We start from the raw sequence: 19,252 nt of genomic DNA, 5'->3' as shown, positions 1-19,252 counted from the left end.
CATCAGGAATCAAGTGCATTTTCAGACTGTCATCATCAATCAGAGAGATATGGGATCTTACTGCATTGTAGCTACTGTATACGTCTGGACTTTATGCACAAATGTAAGGTACATGTATTGTTGCAGCAGGGTTCACAGTATGGGACAAGACATTTTGTAAGTGTGTGGGTATTGCCACAGATGGGTCTGCACACACTACACATTGGTGAGTGGCTCATGATACACTGTCAATCAATGTTTTATGAGTTCTGAAAGACAACTAATCTGTAGGGCTGAGGAAAAACCACTTTGTTACTGGATGAATAACCTGCCCCAACCTAACGTTTTATTCTTGGGCATAGGCATCTCAACAGTACAGTTAGAAGTGTAGCTATGTTGAAAAAGTGTTGCAGTAGTTGTACTCGAGTGAAAAAACCCTACTATTTACAATGTTACCGTAAGACTAGATGTTATCAATACTATATGACCGGGATTTTGCTTACCTGACCCTGAAATTTTCCTCCCAGTTGTGGGTAAAGGCGCTGGTGAGGTGGTCTTGGCTGGGACTGGCTTGGAGGTGGGCATCGGGGTCACCTTGCGAGTCGGTGTGGAGGTGGCACTTGGGGTCCCATTGGCTTTGGGAGATTCTGAGCTCAGGGCAGACCGAGCTGCACGGATCTCAATGTCAATGTCTGTGAGCGGCTCCCGAGTAAGGCGCGTGAGCCGTGAAAACACGCCCTTCTTGGGCTCACATTGGAAATAACGGATCCCACCCACACTACCATCGTTTTTACCTGGAAGTTTAAAAAATAAGAATACAGCATACATGTATAAAGTAACCACAATGTACTTATTTTTTCATTTCATGATTAAACTTCCAGCACCCAACTAGTAATAGACTCTATGGTAATGAAACCTGAAATCTATCTATCTACCGGTATATATCTGTTGCCAGACGCCTTAATCCCATGAGGGGTGGCCACAAACAAATTGCCTCCATGTTGCCCTGTCCCCTGCCATATCATTACCCTGCTCCCAGCTCACCCCCCCCTCTCTCATAAACGGTACCTCCATCTCATCCTTGGTCTCCCCCTCCCTCTCCCCCCCTCCACCTCACTCACATACACTCTCCTTGTCAGTCTTTCACTCTCCATCCTTTCCACATGGCCAAACCACCTTAATGTGTTTCTCTTAACTCTTCCTATCACATCCACATCCACACCACAAGGCTCCTTCAATTCCTCATTTCTCTGTCTCTCCATGTAACTCCAGATGCTCCTCTCAAATAACTCATTTCCACTGCTCTCTCTCTCTTGACTTCTGTCCCTCCAACAAGGTCCAAGTTTCACTTCTATACGTCAGAGTTGGCATTACAATACTGTCATGTAGTAACTTCTTCACTTCCATGCCCACTTCCCTGTTTCTTATTACTGCTTTCAAAGAACCAGCAACCTTTCTTCCTTGCTGTACCCTTTCAAGCACTTCACCCTCTAAATTTCCATCCTTACTCATCACACTACCCAAGTACTTTAATGCACTCACATTTTCCATTTCCTCCTCATCCAACCTGAGATACTCTAGCATAAAGCTGCATACTGTACTACACTTTGTCATACTGCTATTTTTTCTTTTTTTTCCCCCTTCAGGCTACATGCAGCTACCTGTATAAGTTTAAGCTGTTTAACCTTATGGTGATCTTAAAACACGACACTAGCTTTTATACTACAATAATTTTCCAACAAAATAGAGACCCCTAAAATAAAGTAGATATCTGTCTCTCAACAAGACACTAGTACTGTACTGTGTCTCTTTCTTCATGAATCTCCTCTGGCCACCGAAGTCTGCACTGGCTTACCAATGGGTTCGTCAAGTGTGACTCCAGCCCACTCCCCTGGGGCAAACTGTGTGTCCCCAATGTAGGAGATGACCCCCGGCTTTGTACCTCCAACCCACACTCGGTCTCCGATGATGAAGCTGTCAGTATCCTCTGTCAGCACAATGGAGGCATCTGCATGACAGGAGTGAACAGGTTAGAAGTACTGCATTCTTTATGGACCTTTTATCAACCTTCTGTTGACGAAAAATACAGAAATACTCCTGAAACATCATGTGTACTTTTCATCAAATGTCACTGTGAATAGATATTAGCTACTGCCAATTACTGGGAGATACTTTGCTGATAAGGAACACTATTAGGTTACCAGTACTGTATGTACAGCATCCTACTATGTAGATGATATATGAAGATCCACCATACAGCAACCAATACAAAGTACAGCATCATAAAAAAAAAAAAAAAAAAAAAAAAAAAAAAAGCTGGCTACTTATGATCAACAGTGCCTGATAACAATCTTGACAGCGCCAGATAACAATAACGAGTGCAAAAAAAAAAAAAAAAAAAAAAAAATGCCCTCACTGACAAGCTATCTTGGTGAGACATACCCAGAACTCTGCAATTTGTTGCTACCATTCCAGTATATTAAATACTGTGATATTGGCTCAGCGGTCCAGTTAAAAATGTTTTATTCTTCAAGAGTCTCTGTGAGAATTAATTTGCTTACACCATCTCTTACACATGGGAGTTACGATGCTCAGTTTACTTGGTCAACTTAATACTGTACATCGTAAAACATACATTTTTACGGTACTTAGCTAAATTTACCAGTAGACAGCATGGTACCAAACTGTACAAAACACTTTCACCAAAGTCAAAGTACCAGTACCATTAAATTGGGTGACTCTGCTTGCACACTGACAGTGGGCATTCAGCTGGGTATGGCAGTCATTTACTGTAGTGAGAATGGTTAGTTTGAACAACATGAGAAAGAGTTCATCATGACACTGTCACAGGTGTATGACAGCCTAGCAAAGGTCTGAATTGCTACATTAACTATGGGCTAGGTTTTTGGTGTAAAATTGACTGTACAGTATCGTATCTTCTCTCAAGTCAAAATTCTGATATGTTCGATTCACTGTACATCTTTTCATCTACCCTTAATGTTCTGCTGTACTCTGTCATGATTTTCATATTCTTTTTACCTTGGGTCAACAGCCCTCTCTGTCCAATCTCCCTAGTGAATCCCAGAAGTTTTCTACCGTGCAGCTTATGGATATTCTGTACCATATCCATCTACTTCCCTATATTTGATTCTATGCACCCTGATCAGGCCCAGTATTGCATGATTGTCCTCGGTGCCATTAGATCTATTGATTTAGTGCTACTCTTTTATTGTGCCTTACTTCCTTAACCCAAGCCAACAGCAGATGGGTGATGCAAAACTATGCCCCACACGTGGGCATTTTTACTTTAATGGTTCTGTTCTTCTACTTACTGGCCATGCAGTGCTAAAATAACATGTGATAAATAAGCCTTCAAAAAATGAAACGAAATGCCATTCCTGGCCTCCTCTGATGCTGAGGTTCCCTTTGCTAACGCTGCTGATAAAACTGCTAAGGGAACATTACATAAACAAAATACTACCGGTACTGAAACTTTCCCTCAGATATCCTACCCCTTGCCGAGCCACTGATCTCATATGAGGCACAAAGAAGGTCTGCACAGCCAAGTCAACTAGTATCTTACACAGAGCTTGGTAAGGGTTAAGATGTTTAATTCACTGACATAATTTTCATTTCATTCGTGTTTTGTCACGAGATTATATGATAAAACTTTCAAATTACGAAAGTTGAAGACAGCTTTTATTTACCTGTTACAATATACAGTATCTCCCAAAGGTCAAATAAAACCACCTGCTGGCAGTAAAAATAAATCAATTATGTCACAGGAATGAAGGCGTTTAGGGTCCTTATTCTTGTTAGCCCATGACATTTACTGAATTATGAAAAAATACATAATTTCATATACAAAATCAACTTCCAGTAATTTGTTAGAAAATTTGACTAGTCACACATATTAAACAATCACCACCTGAATATGACACATGTACTGCATCGGAAAGCAGAAATACGCACACATTAAAAAAATATTATTTAAGTGGCTCACCGTACTCAAAAACCCCTCTGATACAGGCCTAGGCCTACGACGGGCATTCTATCTAGCTTACTCCCAATAAGATGCACATGTTCATATTTATCATCTCTGTTAACTTCTAATGATCACAGTAATTATGTCAACTTTACCTGTAGCTAATTTCTTGGCGGCAGGAGCCTTGGGGCCAGGCAGGGATGTGGTGGATCCCTTCTCCGCCCCTGTTGCCCGCTTCACACTCCCCATTTTATCCCTATTTAACACTTTCACACTACGAATCCCTCAGGTCCTGTCCACGTGAGGCTCAATTAGTTCCACACACATTAATCATCACCAGGGCCACGTTTTAAGGTCACATGATCGAACATAATGCGCTCCTTGCACCCATGGACGGAGTAATGGACGTCACCTGATGAGCTAAGCATAAGGGTCAAAACGGAAACCGAGAGACGCAATCAACATACGCAATATCAAATGCAATAAGGAGACCTAGAAAATATAACACTCCCCCGCGGCGTCACAACTAAACTGGAAACAGCTGAGCAACTACGTCACTGCATTTGTGTCTATTTCGGACAACAACAATTATTTTCGTGGTATTTTTATTTCAAAATATTTCGTTCTTACTAATCAGCTACGATATTAATTACCTTTATCTTACTGTACTGATATGCCAAAAATACGTAATGGGCGAACTGGTATAGAGAAGAAAGGGATAAAACATGTTACAAAAATGTTGCTCTGCGTCATTACTGTACAACTAGGCTCCGCTTAAAGGCATGTAAAAGTCACACACATCCAACATAACTGTTTCATTCACTATTTTAGAATTTACGCAAAAGAAATAGTTTATGTAGTAATACATGAAGAAGATTAACTCACACCCATCGGCACAATAAACGAGTGAATCCGGATAGCTGCATAAACTTCATGACTCACGTCCTCATTCACCACTCTAGCTGACTCATGTGCTGATATAGCGGCAACGTTTATAATTTTCAAGTTTCCTTTATGTCGTAAAATATCTTGCAGCGTATACTTTTTTATACCTAATTTCATGTGGAAATGTAGAAAGTCTAATGATTTCTAACAGACTATAATAAATGCTGGACACCGGTCGGTCCCAACTCCCAAGGTCGTTCTCGTTAGGCTATTCCATTTATGGGTATCCCGTCCAGGCAACAATCCGGATGCATTCCATATAACTTGGGTATTTCCTGTGGCAAAACTGGTAGGCGGGGGATTTTTGTTGCGTGCAGCAGACTCAAACAAAAGCTTATTTTTCTACGGAATTCTAAAATTATTTATCAGATCCCATTACGCCCCAGCCACTTTCTTGGCTATCACTTTGTCAATGCATCCTTTAATTCAAGGTAATCGCCAATGACTGGAATTAACAGGACTATTACCGTTGTCAAATGCTACTGAGACATAATAGTTATTCAGCACTGGCTTGTAATCTAAATACATTTTATTTTTAGCAATTAAAAAAATTAATATCGCCCGCTGTTTGGAAAGGTCAGATCAAGGTAACGAGGAGTTCCCGTGATCACACACAGGAAAATTACGTCATAATGAGTATCAATATGAAGGATGCAGTTACAGCGAACGTCATATGCATATACAGAGAGAGAGAGAGAGAGACCACAGTCTAGTATGGCTATACAGACTGAGAGACCTCCAGAGAGACCAGTCTAGTATATACAGAGACCTCCACTATCGCGGCCTCTCCCCTGGGAGCCTATGATTATCGCATTCCACTGGTAAACGCCGGAGGAGTGGAGTTGTGCCTATCACTATCTATCTATCTATCTATCTATTGCCAGACGCCACAATCCCGTAAGGGGTGGCCATTTAATTCTGAGTTATATGTTTTAATGGGAGGGGCACTAACCCTCCACCAACCCACTTATTGACACTTAGGGAGCACCGCCTATCACAGTTTTTAAATAAAGTCCTGAAAGTTAGCCATGCACTAAGATTTATATTTATTCACTTAAAGCTAAGGATTAAGACTTGTTCAATTCTGGTAAATACCGTAGACGTAGCATCTTCGTTTCTTTATGCCTGCTTACATCACCATCCCTTCCACGTTCATTATTTAATCAGGTTTTAAGCAGCCCCAGAAAATATTGAAGGGATGGTATGACAAACTGTCATAATCTGTCACTTTTGAAAGAGTTTGAACAATGGAAAAAGTGCCGTTGTGCCTAGGATTAACGATATAGTATGAATAACTTTGTCAGTCTCCCGGTCGCATCGTTTATTTTCAGTGGAGTCAGAATGAGGCCAGCACAACCCACCATTCGCAAGCAGACTCGTAAATTTCAACTTCTAGCCTACCGCACTTGAAGGGGGATGGAACAGCAACTTCCTTCTTTGATTCAGAAGAGAAGGAATAAGAACTACCTTCTCTTATTCCTCTCTCTCTCGAAAAAAAAAATAATAATAATAAATAAAAACGGTCACATTAAAAACCTCTCCACCCAACACGAAAACAATAGGATAATAATAATAATAATAATAATAATAATAATAATAATAATGTCGACGGAGTGAAAGTAGCCAATAGGTTTGACTATTTTTTCCCTTCTGTAAATTTCTGCCTGCAAATCTGTAGGCTATTACGGCTATGAAGATTAGTCAAAAGGTCACATTTTTAAACCCAGGGCGGGAAGGTGTGTAGGCTATACTCTCTTCACTATAACCTGGCCTTGGATTTCGTCCTTTTTCAACTTGTTCCACATAGCTCAGTGGCAGACGACAATACTGCAGCTTTACCTACTTCATATGGCACTTCTTCATGACTAGCATCACATCCAACTAACAATCTCTTCTTACACCTCAGCATTCAAGATGGAGAGAAGGCAATTTTAGGCCAAGTAAAACGGGTATTGCCAAGCTCCGGGTATATAGTGATCTTATTTGGAACACGATTAAGGTACGATTAGCCTGCATGCCACGTTTGAGAGAGCAGCGAGCCATGAGGGTCGAAGTCGACGCAAAACGCACTTGATTCCAGTGTTGGGTAATAAAAGGTTGTATAAAATCGGAGGCTTGGCATTCCATTAACGCTCTCCGTTGTCACCCTTTCACTACGAGATCTCCCTTAAGGCAAATAAAATCGCCCGGTGGAAGCAAGAGTAAAAATTATTATGACGCCATCGTGCTGAAGGGGTGAAGTGGCGCCTCCTCCCTTCACAACGAGTCTCCACGTTTCACTACCAGGATATTTTTTTTTCTTAACTTTTTGTTACCGTCAGACGATTATTTTCAGCTCAGAAACGTGAAGTGGTAATGGGGTTAATAGGTTATCTCTCCAACTATCAGCAATCGCCCTCACCTGAGCCAAGTACACACAGGTAACGGTACTTATATCCCCATAAACCTCTTACCTGCTAATTATCCTCATGGTCTTATATATCTAATCTCAGTAAGGTACACAATAATACCAGTAGCCAAATTATATTCCGGTGAAACTCTACTAATTATACTGACGACCAATTTATTTCACCTCAGTAAAGAATATAATTGTGCCATAGCGACAGTAATTATAGGTTCCCCTACACCCCTCTCTAAATCATTCTAGTAATTTATTAAACCTGTGCAAATTATACACACCTATCACTATTTGTAATCCCTTAGCTACACCTTTCTCATTAATTAACACCTTTTTATCGTTAGACTAGAGCAAAGTATCTTGAATTTGGCTTTTTTTCTTTTTCCTTGGAGGGAACAATCTTGTTGGTTTCTGGCCTTTAATTCCGTCTTCCTTGCATTAAGTAAAAATAAATAGAGACGATACTATAGTCCCTTTTTTTCTACCCTGACAAATATCTGTAACCCCTTTCAGCTCAGCGGGTGGTCAAGTGTTGTCAGACTGAATGGTTGATTTGATGAGTAGGATATTCATTTAACTCAAAATCAATGTCTTTTTTTTTTTTTTTTTTTTTTTTTTTTTTTTTTTATAGCCGCAACACAACATTATTCAACTCTCTCTCTCTCTCTCTCTGGTAGTCCAGTTCTGTCAGGTGAAAACAGATTACAGGTATTCTATTTTTGTACATCTCTCCCCCCCTTCTCTCTCTCTCTCTCCCTCTAGTAGTTCAGTTATCAGGTGAAAACACAATTATATTCTTGTACATCTCTCTCTCTCTCTCTCTCTCTCTCTCTCTCTCTCTCTTTTCTCTCTCTAGTAGCCCGGTTGTCAGGTGAGAACAGACCGTTATATTCTTGTACACGGCTATACCTATCAATTCTTTTAATGTTTCACCCACGTAACCTATCATTTTGTTTTCTTTTTATCTCAGTATGTTCCACCCAAGTACTGTATTATTACTGACAATTAATTATATCCCTGTGCACCTGTTTACATACAAATTAGCCTCATTAATGTAATTATTTCACCTGAGTCTGAGTTCCAGCAGATAGGTGTATCAATAATAATGATCCCCTAAAAATAATTAACATCAAATTATCCTCATTACCCTAATTATCCCGTTTGAGTATAAGGTCGAAAGGGCGGTATTACAATTCACATATGGGTTGGTAGCATCTTTTCCTTGGCGACTTATTTTCCATGTTACACTTCAGCATTCTCTTATAAGTGATTTATATTGTTTTAATTATCACCTTAGTAACAAAGTACTGGGGTGATGTGTACAGAAAAAATCGCTAAGAAAGAGGTGTTAAGAGTATCGTTGATTACGGTATATGTCAGGAACACGAACTCAAAATTATCCACTTCCAGTTTTTTTTTTTTCTTCTTAGACTTACGATTATGAGATGAAGGTTTTAACTACAAGGCCATTATCTCTCTCCGCCGATTGGAAAAGCATCTCACGGTGCTTGTGGCATACTTAACAAACAACGTAGCTAAGCAGTTGGATGAGTTCACGCAACCACTATTGTTACGTCATTCACTTAACCAACGACACCCCATGACGCACATGTGTTATTTTACTCCAGCCACCACAGGATGTTAACTTATCTCAGAGAAACTTTAAGCAATGAAGGTGCTAAATAGTCTCCATTAACACCTTCACTACTAAAGGTGTTCTAAGATGAATAAAATCTAGTGAGATCCTCGGACTGAAGGGATTCATTATCATTTATTTATCTCAACGTATCCTAATTTTATTCATCCCTTCGCTTTCTTTACTGTCATCATCATCATCATCATCATCATTGTCTGCCATAATTTACCTATATATTACTTCATTTTCTTCACTATTCATCATTTCTCATCCTCCAAGCTTTCTCTAGCTCATTCACATCCTCATTTTCTTCCTTGTTATTCGCCATCAATTTCTTCCCCTCCAAACTTTCCCTATATTTTACACACACTTCATCTTCCCTCCATTCACACTTTATGTAATTCCATTAATATTTTTATTTAATGAACATCTATCATCTCTTCCTTCATCCAACTTCACCTAGATTATAATTATTCATTCAACTTGTTCATCTTTTTTTCTTCCAAATTTCTGATTTGCATTCACTTTTTCATCTCCTACTCCATTTTCTTCATTATGTTTCACCTTCCCTTCTCTTACATTTCATTCACTGCCTGTAACATCTTAATTTCCTCTTATATGTTACTGACGCAAACATACTCGGTAGGCCTACCAACAAATAAATAAACATCAGTGAGCTTTCTATACAAAAAAAGAAAAAAAAATACAATACAAACAAATACTGAGTTCTAAATCGCAATATAAGTCGCCAAGGAAGAGGAGTAACGCAGTCCATGAATGCGATATCACTCTAGCCCGATCAGAATGAGTCAGGGATCAAACACTCAGTCAGAATGCGTAATTAGAGTGAGCGTCATGTTTGTTTCTTAACGCGTAGTATGCAACGTAAATTGCTATGGAACACGTGTTAACAAGCTTCCCATGCCACTTACTTGAGGAGATGGCCATGTATAACTCTAGCCAAAACACACACACACACACACACACACACACACACACACAAACACACACACACACAAGGCTGCAAACTTCGTGAACACATTATTAGTATTATTGTCATTACTGTTATTATGCTTGCCTGTCTACCTGCTTCCGTGTCTGTCTGCATCTGAATCTCTCTCTCTCTCTCTCTCTCTCTCTCTCTCTCTCTCTCTCTCTCTCTCTCAGCATGCGGAGGTAGAGAGTGAGGGCATCACCTGTGTGCGTCTTCCTATAACACACCCTCACATTCCACCACCATTACCTCACGCTCCACCCTCTCCACTCGCCTCCCACTTCCACCTGTTCTGTAGCATCTCTCTCTCTCTCTCTCTCTCCACTTTATTAATTTACATCCTTACAGTTATATTCCACAACCCCTGCCCCAGCCTCTCCCTCTACTACCCGATCTTTAAATCTCTCTCTCTCTCTGTTAGGCTACTCATCTCTACATATGTATAACTACAAACTTTATCTTATCTCCTCCCTTATCCACTTTGTCTCATTTCCCTTAAACCTCTCTCTCTCTCTCTCTCTCTCTCGTCCCCTCTATTCTTGTAGTCATATTCCACACTCGTTTCCTCATTCACTTACGTCCACATCTCTCTCCCTCTTCATTCAATAATCGTAACTTTTTTTTAATTCACTAACGCCAATTCCTTCATTATGAATATTTTGAAATTAGGCTACTCTGGCCTCCCTATCCCATTCACTCATTCACGTAATTCACTTTTTATTCACTATTCAAAATCCCTATTCTCATCTACTCATCCACATCTTTTTTTATGCTAGGAAGAAGGAACTAAAGGCCACGGGCCCGCAGTAACTGTTCTAAGAGAAAAACAAAATACAAAAGAGAGCCAAATTCAAGATCCGATCATTTCGAGATGCCTGGACACACTGCGTTTGAAGGACTGGAGATCACAGCTAGCAGGAAATACAGACAGAGGGAAACAGTTCCAGAGCTGACCTGTTGCATAAATGAAGGACTGGGAGTAACGGTTAACGCTTGCATTAGAGAGTTGGACAGAAAAGGGATGAGAGTTTGCTGCTAGACGTGTGCTACGCGCCCGTCGTAGAGGTGGAAGAATGCAAGCAGACAGTTCAGAGGAGCAGTGACCATTGAAGTAGCGATAGAAAAAAGATAAAAGATGTAAGAGTGCGGCGAAGAGACAGAGGTTGAAGGGAGCCAGTAAGAGGAGGACAGCTAATGAGACAAAAAGCCTTTGACTCCACCCTATTGAGAAGAGCTGTATGTGGGGAGCCTCCCCACACGAGAGTTGTACTCCACACAGGTGCGGATAAAACCCGTGTATAGAGTCAACGATTGTGCAGGGGTAAAGAAGGAACAGAGTCGGCTTAGCACACCTAATCTCTTGGAAGCTGATTTTAAAAGAGCTGTAATGTGATCTTTCCAAGACAAGACCCGAGTGAATGAAACCCCAAGCTTCACTTTTCCTTGTTCATCCATTTTTTTCATCTTCCACCACTTTAATGTGATAAGATTCAATTTTCATTCCTCTGTTCTTCCGGTACATCAACCCCTATTCAGATATAGTTCATTCACCCATCCATTCATTCATCTATTCACTTGTTACCAATTATCATCATCCAACTTCCGCAAACCATTGCTGCGTCTATTTTTCGCCCATCCATCTGGCTATTTATCTATCCATTTTTCTGCCAATGTCCCTATCTGTCCATCTAACTACTGATCTATCAACTCATCTACCGATTCATATAAACACTCATCCATCCATCCAAAAATCTACCCAGCAACCATCCCTCCACCTATCCCCCAGACCAGCTGCTTATACACTGATCAGTCTATCCATATAATCATCCACCTAATGTTATTCGCCGATCAGTCTCTATCCTTCATCCACTCGCTTCATCCCACGCATTTACTTCTTCCCAACGATGACGTGCTGAAGCGTTTTTACTTCGCTTCAGACGGTTTTATTCAGCTTAGGAGTGGTTTTCTGAATTGGGGGGTAAAATGTGGCCTTTAGTTGTTTTTTCAGTACGATTTTTCCTAACCAAAAAAATCGTCTAATCGTGTCAAGAGAAACAAAAATATAGAAAAATCCGCCATCATGTTGAAGGGGTTGATTATAGGTCAATTACCAGTCATCATCCTGCCATCCCTGAGAGAGAGAGAGAGAGAGAGAGAGAGAGAGAGAGAGAGAGAGAGAGAGAGAGGTTATAAATAGATGAATCGATTAGAATGTGAAATGCACAAGGGTTACGAGAGAGAGAGAGAGAGAGAGAGAGAGAGAGAGAGAGAGAGAGAGAGAGAGAGAGTTATAAATGGATGGAACGAAGTTATAAATAGATGAATCGACTAGAATGTGAAATGCACAAGGGTTACGAGAGAGAGAGAGAGAGAGAGAGAGAGAGAGAGAGAGAGAGAGAGAGAGAGAGAGAGTTATAAATGGATGGAACGAAGAAAAAATTGACCAGAAGTATGTGGGTTAGATAAGGCCAAGAGAGAGAGAGAGAGAGAGAGAGAGAATGATAATTATGATGACGAGCATGATGTAAGGCAGATGGGAAATGAACGAGGAGTGTGTGACGAAGCAAGAGTGTGCGAGTGAGTGTGGTGGTTAGGGGGACATTCTCTCTCTCTCTCTCTCTCTCTCTCTCTCTCTCTCTCTCTCTCTCTCTCTCTCATTACACTATCATCAACTGAACAAAAGTGTGGCATCTGTTTAATCAAGCGTCTCCACTGCCTGGTTACAGGAACGTCCCTAAACTCCCTCCCCATCCCCGGAAAGGAGGATGGTGGCTTGCAGGAAGAGGGCAAACAGTGTCCACAAAAGCAGCAGAAGAGAATAAGCCAAGCAATACCGGTATATTCATCTATTTCCCGACCCCTAATCCCGGAGTTGATTCAGGGTGGTCGTGATCATCTCCAAGCCTCTCTATCACGACTCGTCTCTACTCCATGCCCTCATGTACTTCACTCCATCTCGACCTACCTCTTCCTCTCCTGACTCCCACCGACTCGGCCATTTGAACACTCAGCCCTATTATTCTCTCCACACATATTACAAGGCTTAAAACACCTCAGTACATTACGTTCTTTTACATTTCACCTACAGAGCTTTCTATATACGGCAATTCTATCCATAAGTAGACGACACTCACTTCTCACACTGCCTAACTTCTCATACACCATTCACTGCCATACATCTAACACCAGTCACGCATCTCACTGACGCTCCACACATACACTGACATAATCGCCATCATACACTGCCATCTCATACACCATCATACACTGCCAAATCTCCCACCACCATACACTGCCATACCTCCACACTTTACACATGCGACGCATTTAGGCAATACAGCTCACAGTTTCAGTATCCAAAGCGCTTTTCTTTATGTAACATACTGAAGAGTTGGCAATTTCGTTTTGTATGTTGATTCGTGTTAAAATTCCATGAACCAAGTCATATTCCTTTTTATATTCATCCTCACAGATTTGCACAACTCAGTTCACTTGATCGTAACTCATTATGGGTTTGTCTAGCGTAACTTTGTGGCAATTGTAGGGCTATCAATCGGCAACGGAAGTATTTATCTACGTCTATTGTGTGACGCCGCATCCTATGAGGAGTGGGTATCAACCAAAACATCTATTTCTATTCAGTACCGTACCTCTCCTCCTCGAACGCCTAGATATTTCAACCTCCCCACAAAAAAAAAAAAAAAACTGACAATCGTTTTCCTCGTGCCTCCCAAGTACTGACTGATCTCTTATTAAATTCAGTACTAATATCCTCGTTGGAATCTTTTACACTCCCTAATTACACCCAAAGCTGACTTGCGTGAAAATAATCACATTCTTTCCTCCATATTTAGCCTACTTCAGTATTCACCTAGTTGCTTTTTGTAATATGGTTCACTTTCTACGTAAAGTTTAATATTATTCCATTACGCCAGCGTGGTTCAGTATTTCAAAGTAATAATCACGAATAGAACACCGATCACCCGGTAACAAACTAGTGACACGGTACTCCGTAGCAGTGGATGCCTACCACACACTCGCACGGTTCAAGCCACACTGACTGGCTGAGTGGCTGGCTGCCTGACTGCCTCTTGGACCTCGGTGCCTCTCCTCCTCCCCTTCAGCGGCCCTCCATCGCTCGAGTTACAGTGTTTGATCGCATGCTTACGTTGGAGGTATTCGGCCTGATTTTAGCCTGGCAACACATAAAAAACTCGGACAAAGATTCAAATTACCCTTCCTAAAGCTGGCTAAATTTATATTCAATCACTGATAATACATAAACGAATAGTCTAGCCTCGCACAAACACGTTCTGGCAATAAACACTATTTATTTTTACCATCATCTTTTTATGATAAATGACGAACAAAGAAATAATCGGTGTCAGTAAATATTATATAATCTTCATGCAGCATGCTTGAGGAAATGCCAAGAGGGAGGGTAGTCAGCAGCCTACTCTACGCAACCTCCCAGAATAAGGGAAAGAATGTCTAAGAAAATACTGAGAGGAAGCGGGGAGGAAGTGTGGCGTACGGAGGAGGAAAACGCAGACGCAAAAAAAAAAAAAAAAAAAAAAAGTGAATGGCGTTCGGGTGGTGAGGCTTGAACAGAATAATAATAATAATAATAATAATAATAATAATAATATCCCTCGGTCTTTTTCTCTGCCAATGACTATCGTGAAAGCAGTGTCTAGGCATCTTGATGAGTAGATATATAATTCTGACCTTGATTTCTCTGTCTAATGGAGGGAAGTTAAAGGTTTCCAGCCCAGACTATCTTGTTGGTATCAATAAAGAGAGAGAGGGGGGGGTGACGAAATATCCAGAGAATTATGTAGACTGCTGTGTTGCCGTTTCTGCTTATTATCCTTTTTCCACAGAAATTCGAAATACTAGAATATGGAGAAAAATAGCTAATAAACATCACATCTTACAGAAAATCGAGAATATAGTTATGACAGCAGCAGCAGGAGGAACACTGAAGACCTAGAGGTGGCGTGTGAGCCGGGGGTAAGGCGGGAATGCTAGGATTACCGCACCATACCTTACCCTGCACTCCCACACAAGATGCTAGGCTGGGGCTGGTTTTCTGCTTTCATTTAGTAATTTTAGGCTTTTCAACCCAAGTACCTCCTTTTCATTTAATTTTTGCTTTTTACTTCATACGTATTACTGGCTTGACTGTTATTGCATTTAAAAATTAACTGCCTCTGTGTATAATGTATTCGTGTATTGACTGCATGCAATTGCGTACAGGTTGTATAAGAATATTCGTATTTACATATTTTAATATCTGAGCGTTGCGTGTGAGTATATTTTATGGAGTGCTAAAAGGTATTCACCAACAACACTGTTATTATGCACGCAGTTTAAGGTTTTAACCCCACAGTTTTACAGCCGCTCCTGTCCTCCGTACCGCGATGAGAAGCATGAACTTTCGCGGTCATGATTTCTTGAAGTGTAACCTCTTCTGACCGTGGACGTCTTTTCAAGGCTGTATAGAATCACCTGGCAATAGCAATATGAAAACAAACATTCTAGGGATGAGGGGCATAATTATATATATAATTTCAATGTTAATAGCTGACAGGAAAATACTGTCCATCAAGGAAGTGGTTTTTGCCGTGTAACTAATGTCGAAAGTATTTTTTTAAATAGAAAGTACAAAAATTATTTAAAAATGCGGAGTTTCATATAAATTTAAGTTTAAAAAATTCAACACTGGCCATAACAGCACTACACATCACGAATATATGAACGACCATCATGAGGGGAATTGTATTATAGTGTGTCAGTAATACAAACACTCTCTACAGGTACTCTACCTTCCTTTTTCTTTTTTCTTTTTCTTTTTTTTTAATTGAAATAATCATCCCGTCTGACAAAATATAAACTCACACAGAAATTAAACACACACACACACACACACACACACACACACACACACACACACACACAAGCCTCACATAATTCCTATCAATCTCCGTCATATTTTTTTTTAGAATATACAGTACACAACCAAACCACGTCAACATATCAACAAAATCCCACCACAATACCGCCCTTGACACAAACAAATCGCCAGCCATATCAGGAATAGTAAACGCTGGTCAAAAGTGGGTCTGTCGTGGTAGCACAGTAAGCGCAAAAGTATTATTGTGTGTGTGTGTGTGTGTGTGTGTGAGAGAGAGAGAGAGAGAGAGAGAGAGAGAGAGAGAGAGAAAGGGGGGGGTTCGAACATAGTACTGTAACGAACTAACCGTATATTTTCTACAGCATGACCCCGATGACTCACTTCTTACCATAATCTCACTACTATTAGAGGCTTTTATTTACCTTGGGAGAGAGAGAGAGAGAGAGAGAGACTTTCACCAACCCCCCCTATAACACAGAAGCTTCTCCCACACTGAATTATCTGTCTAGTGAGTGACTGAGAGACTGCGAAGGAAAACACCCCCAATATGCTGTGGGAATTGCAACGAAATCGGATAGAAGATGGGGGACGGGGGAAGAATCAGGTGGTGAGGAGGCGAATTTAAAGGAATAAGTTTCGAGGCTTAACTTGAAATGGCAGTACAGCATTTTGTGAACAACTGAGAGTAAAAAATTAAAATAAAATACGATTAAAAATAAATATAAATAATGAAATATCTATAAAATAATCATATATCTCATCTGAATCTGCTAGAGGTGGCGACACATTTCTTTTTGCGACTGTACCTGCAAGATGCTCGCGACCTTCCTTCTGCTGCGAGTCGTAAAATGGAGGGAAGGAATGTGGCTGTCAAGGTAATGAAGTAAAAACTGGAAAAACTGCTGGTGACATCTTGCTTTGCCCCGTAAGTTTTTGGAGGGGAAGGCTGGGGGGTGAAACATGCTTTGATCTGCACCCCCTCTCTGAATTCAACGTGTGTGTGTGTGTGTGTGTGTGTGTGTGTGTGTGTGTGTGTGTGTGTGTGTGTGTGTGTGTGTGTGTTTTCAGACTTTTAAAGCCGTATTTATGGCAGTTCTTAAAAGATGTCCTAATGTTTTTCGTAATCCTCTATGGTTTTCAAATAAAGCCTTATTTTCAACATATAAAGTTTCTATGATACAGTACAACAGGAAGACACCACAAAAATGAAAAAGAAAAAACATTTAAGATACGGAAATACCTCAGTAGTGTCACGATTAAATTTATTATGTTTAAATTACACAAGTTTCGACAGGAACACATTTCAACTATCCACCTGACACCTGATCCTTATTATACCTTCCCGTTATCACAAATTTTATCACCTGGGGATATGGAGATTAGGAAGGTAAAGCTGTGATAAAAGAGGATAAGAACGTAAGAACAGATTTAGATAAGGTGTTTCTTTGGCAATAATAAAAATGCTGATATCACTCCTAATCATCCCTAAATCTCTGGGAAAGTCCGTCAGTATGCCAGCTATGTGTGTCAATATGATAATGCAATAATCGGTAATTCAGTAATCTTATCGCAGCCACGGAGCAGAACTAATCCAAGGAAATCTATCTGTCTGTCCACCTATCAATCTATCTATTTACTGTATAGCCAGACATCTAAATCCCGTACGAGGTGACCATAAATAAATCACCTCCATGTCGCCCTGTCCTCTACCATTTGGCTGCCTTTTCTGCAACTCGCACCCCCTCTCTCATATACAGTATCTCTCCCTTTTATCCCTCCATCTCATCCTCGGTCTCCTCTTTCCCCCTTCACCTCACTGACATACACTCTTCTATAGTCATGCACCAAACAACTTCCTTTTCATATCAGTGGGTGACAGATTTAGCAAAGCTGGACTCTGGGTAAACAAGAAGTGGAAGGCGATGTCATCAATATTTCAGTGGTACTCATAGAGTACATCATTATTCTGGGTTCGATTCCCGGGCCGACCACGAGACCCTTTAGGCAGTCTCTCTTTACCCCAGTCTGTTGCCGTCTAGGGGAGGTTGTATGTCTTCCCGTCTGTCACAGTTTGCATGGCACTGGGATGAAACGACATGACACAAATATTTAAAAGCTGAAACGACAGATCACAAACCAAGCTGAAACGAGAGGAAACAGACATTTAAAGGCTGAACCGACGGGATGCAAACATTAAAAAGCTGAAATGACAGGCCATGACCAATTAAAAGCTGAAACGACAGGACACAAACATTTGAACGCTTATGAAGGGGACATACTACCAACACTCGCCTCAAGTATTCGCCATGATTCACACCCAGACCATAAGACCATACCACTAAAAATAAGTAGGTCTATGGTAAGGCCTGTGGGTGCTCAGTCAGGGTGGGGGAGCGAGTGGATTCTTGTGTGGCTTCCGCGTTGTAGGGTAAAGCTAACTCTTAACTTTAAATTCCTCAAGACACCAGCCTTCAGAGGGCGGCTTAGCGTTCGAGTCCAACCACGTTCGCCCTTCTAAAGATAGATACTTAAAGAAGACGAGAACTTTATTAATTTATTTATTTCTTTCCCCTTTATCCCACAGTTACTATAATGAAAGAGACGTATAAACACACAGTCCTGATCATGATTCAGTTTACCGCCATTTCAAATCAGACGATCTCCTACTTCCTCTTCTTACGGATATATTCCCTGCCACAAACCCCTTCTTCTCTTTCTTCTTCTATCAACATAACTTTTGCACAGGATATACACTTCATTCTCGTCACGTGGTCACTCCTACTAGTCTTATTACTACTGCAACCACTAGTACAACATTTACATTTTTTAAAAGTTATTCAAATATCTGTTTGTTTAAATATTTATGCTGTCACTTCTACCAGCATCATTACTACCTCTTGCTGGCACTACAACTATACTACTACTACTACTACTACTACTTTTGGAGTCACCTCACACTCCGACACGTACAAGGTCCTGAAAACAGTTAATGAATAATGCAACAAATAAGGCAACTTCATTTCCATTCCTGAGTCAGCTGGCTACAAATGAGAGATTATGGTCCACGCGTCTCGGTTTCCAATGAATGATTCACTTGATATCTGCGTTGATAAGGCTGTGTGGGGGAGATAAGATAGCTGGGACTTTAGTAATGAGATCTATTGGGTTGTGTAATATTACAGATTAAAATGCTGCCGGTAATCTTATCTTGATTGATCTGAATTAGCAGGAAGACACAAAATTAGAGAAGAATTATCTTGCCCCCCAGCCAAACAATTACTGTACTCAGTTACAACAACAACAACAACAACAACAACAACTACTACTACTACTACTACCAGTGCCGGTCCTGGCTTTTCTGAGGCCCTACGCTGGATCTCTTTTGGAAGCCCCCCCCC

General features: G+C 40.7%; 1 protein-coding gene across 5 annotated transcripts in view; it reads right to left on the bottom strand.

Annotated features, from left to right (window-relative positions):
- CLIP-190 (Cytoplasmic linker protein 190) overlaps positions 1-19,252 on the bottom strand; it is a 90,701-nt gene that overhangs the window by 55,233 nt on the left and 16,216 nt on the right. For 4 of the 5 annotated variants that reach the window (XM_080286051.1, XM_080286047.1, XM_080286048.1 and 1 more), the window contains exons 4-5: positions 1,835-1,987; positions 483-773 (exon numbers count right to left, since the gene is read on the bottom strand). In XM_080286051.1, coding sequence (XP_080142177.1) covers positions 483-773; positions 1,835-1,987 — 444 coding nt within the window. Of the gene's footprint in view, positions 1-482; positions 774-1,834; positions 1,988-4,119; positions 4,427-19,252 lie in introns of those variants that run through there. The other variant, XM_080286050.1, reaches the window with a different exon arrangement.

This window comes from Coenobita brevimanus, chromosome 110, assembly GCF_032717465.1.
Source record: "Coenobita brevimanus isolate Jiangsu-jjx chromosome 110, ASM3271746v2, whole genome shotgun sequence".
Taxonomy (NCBI): domain Eukaryota; kingdom Metazoa; phylum Arthropoda; class Malacostraca; order Decapoda; family Coenobitidae; genus Coenobita; species Coenobita brevimanus.
This window is presented reverse-complemented; position numbering and strand designations above follow the sequence as displayed.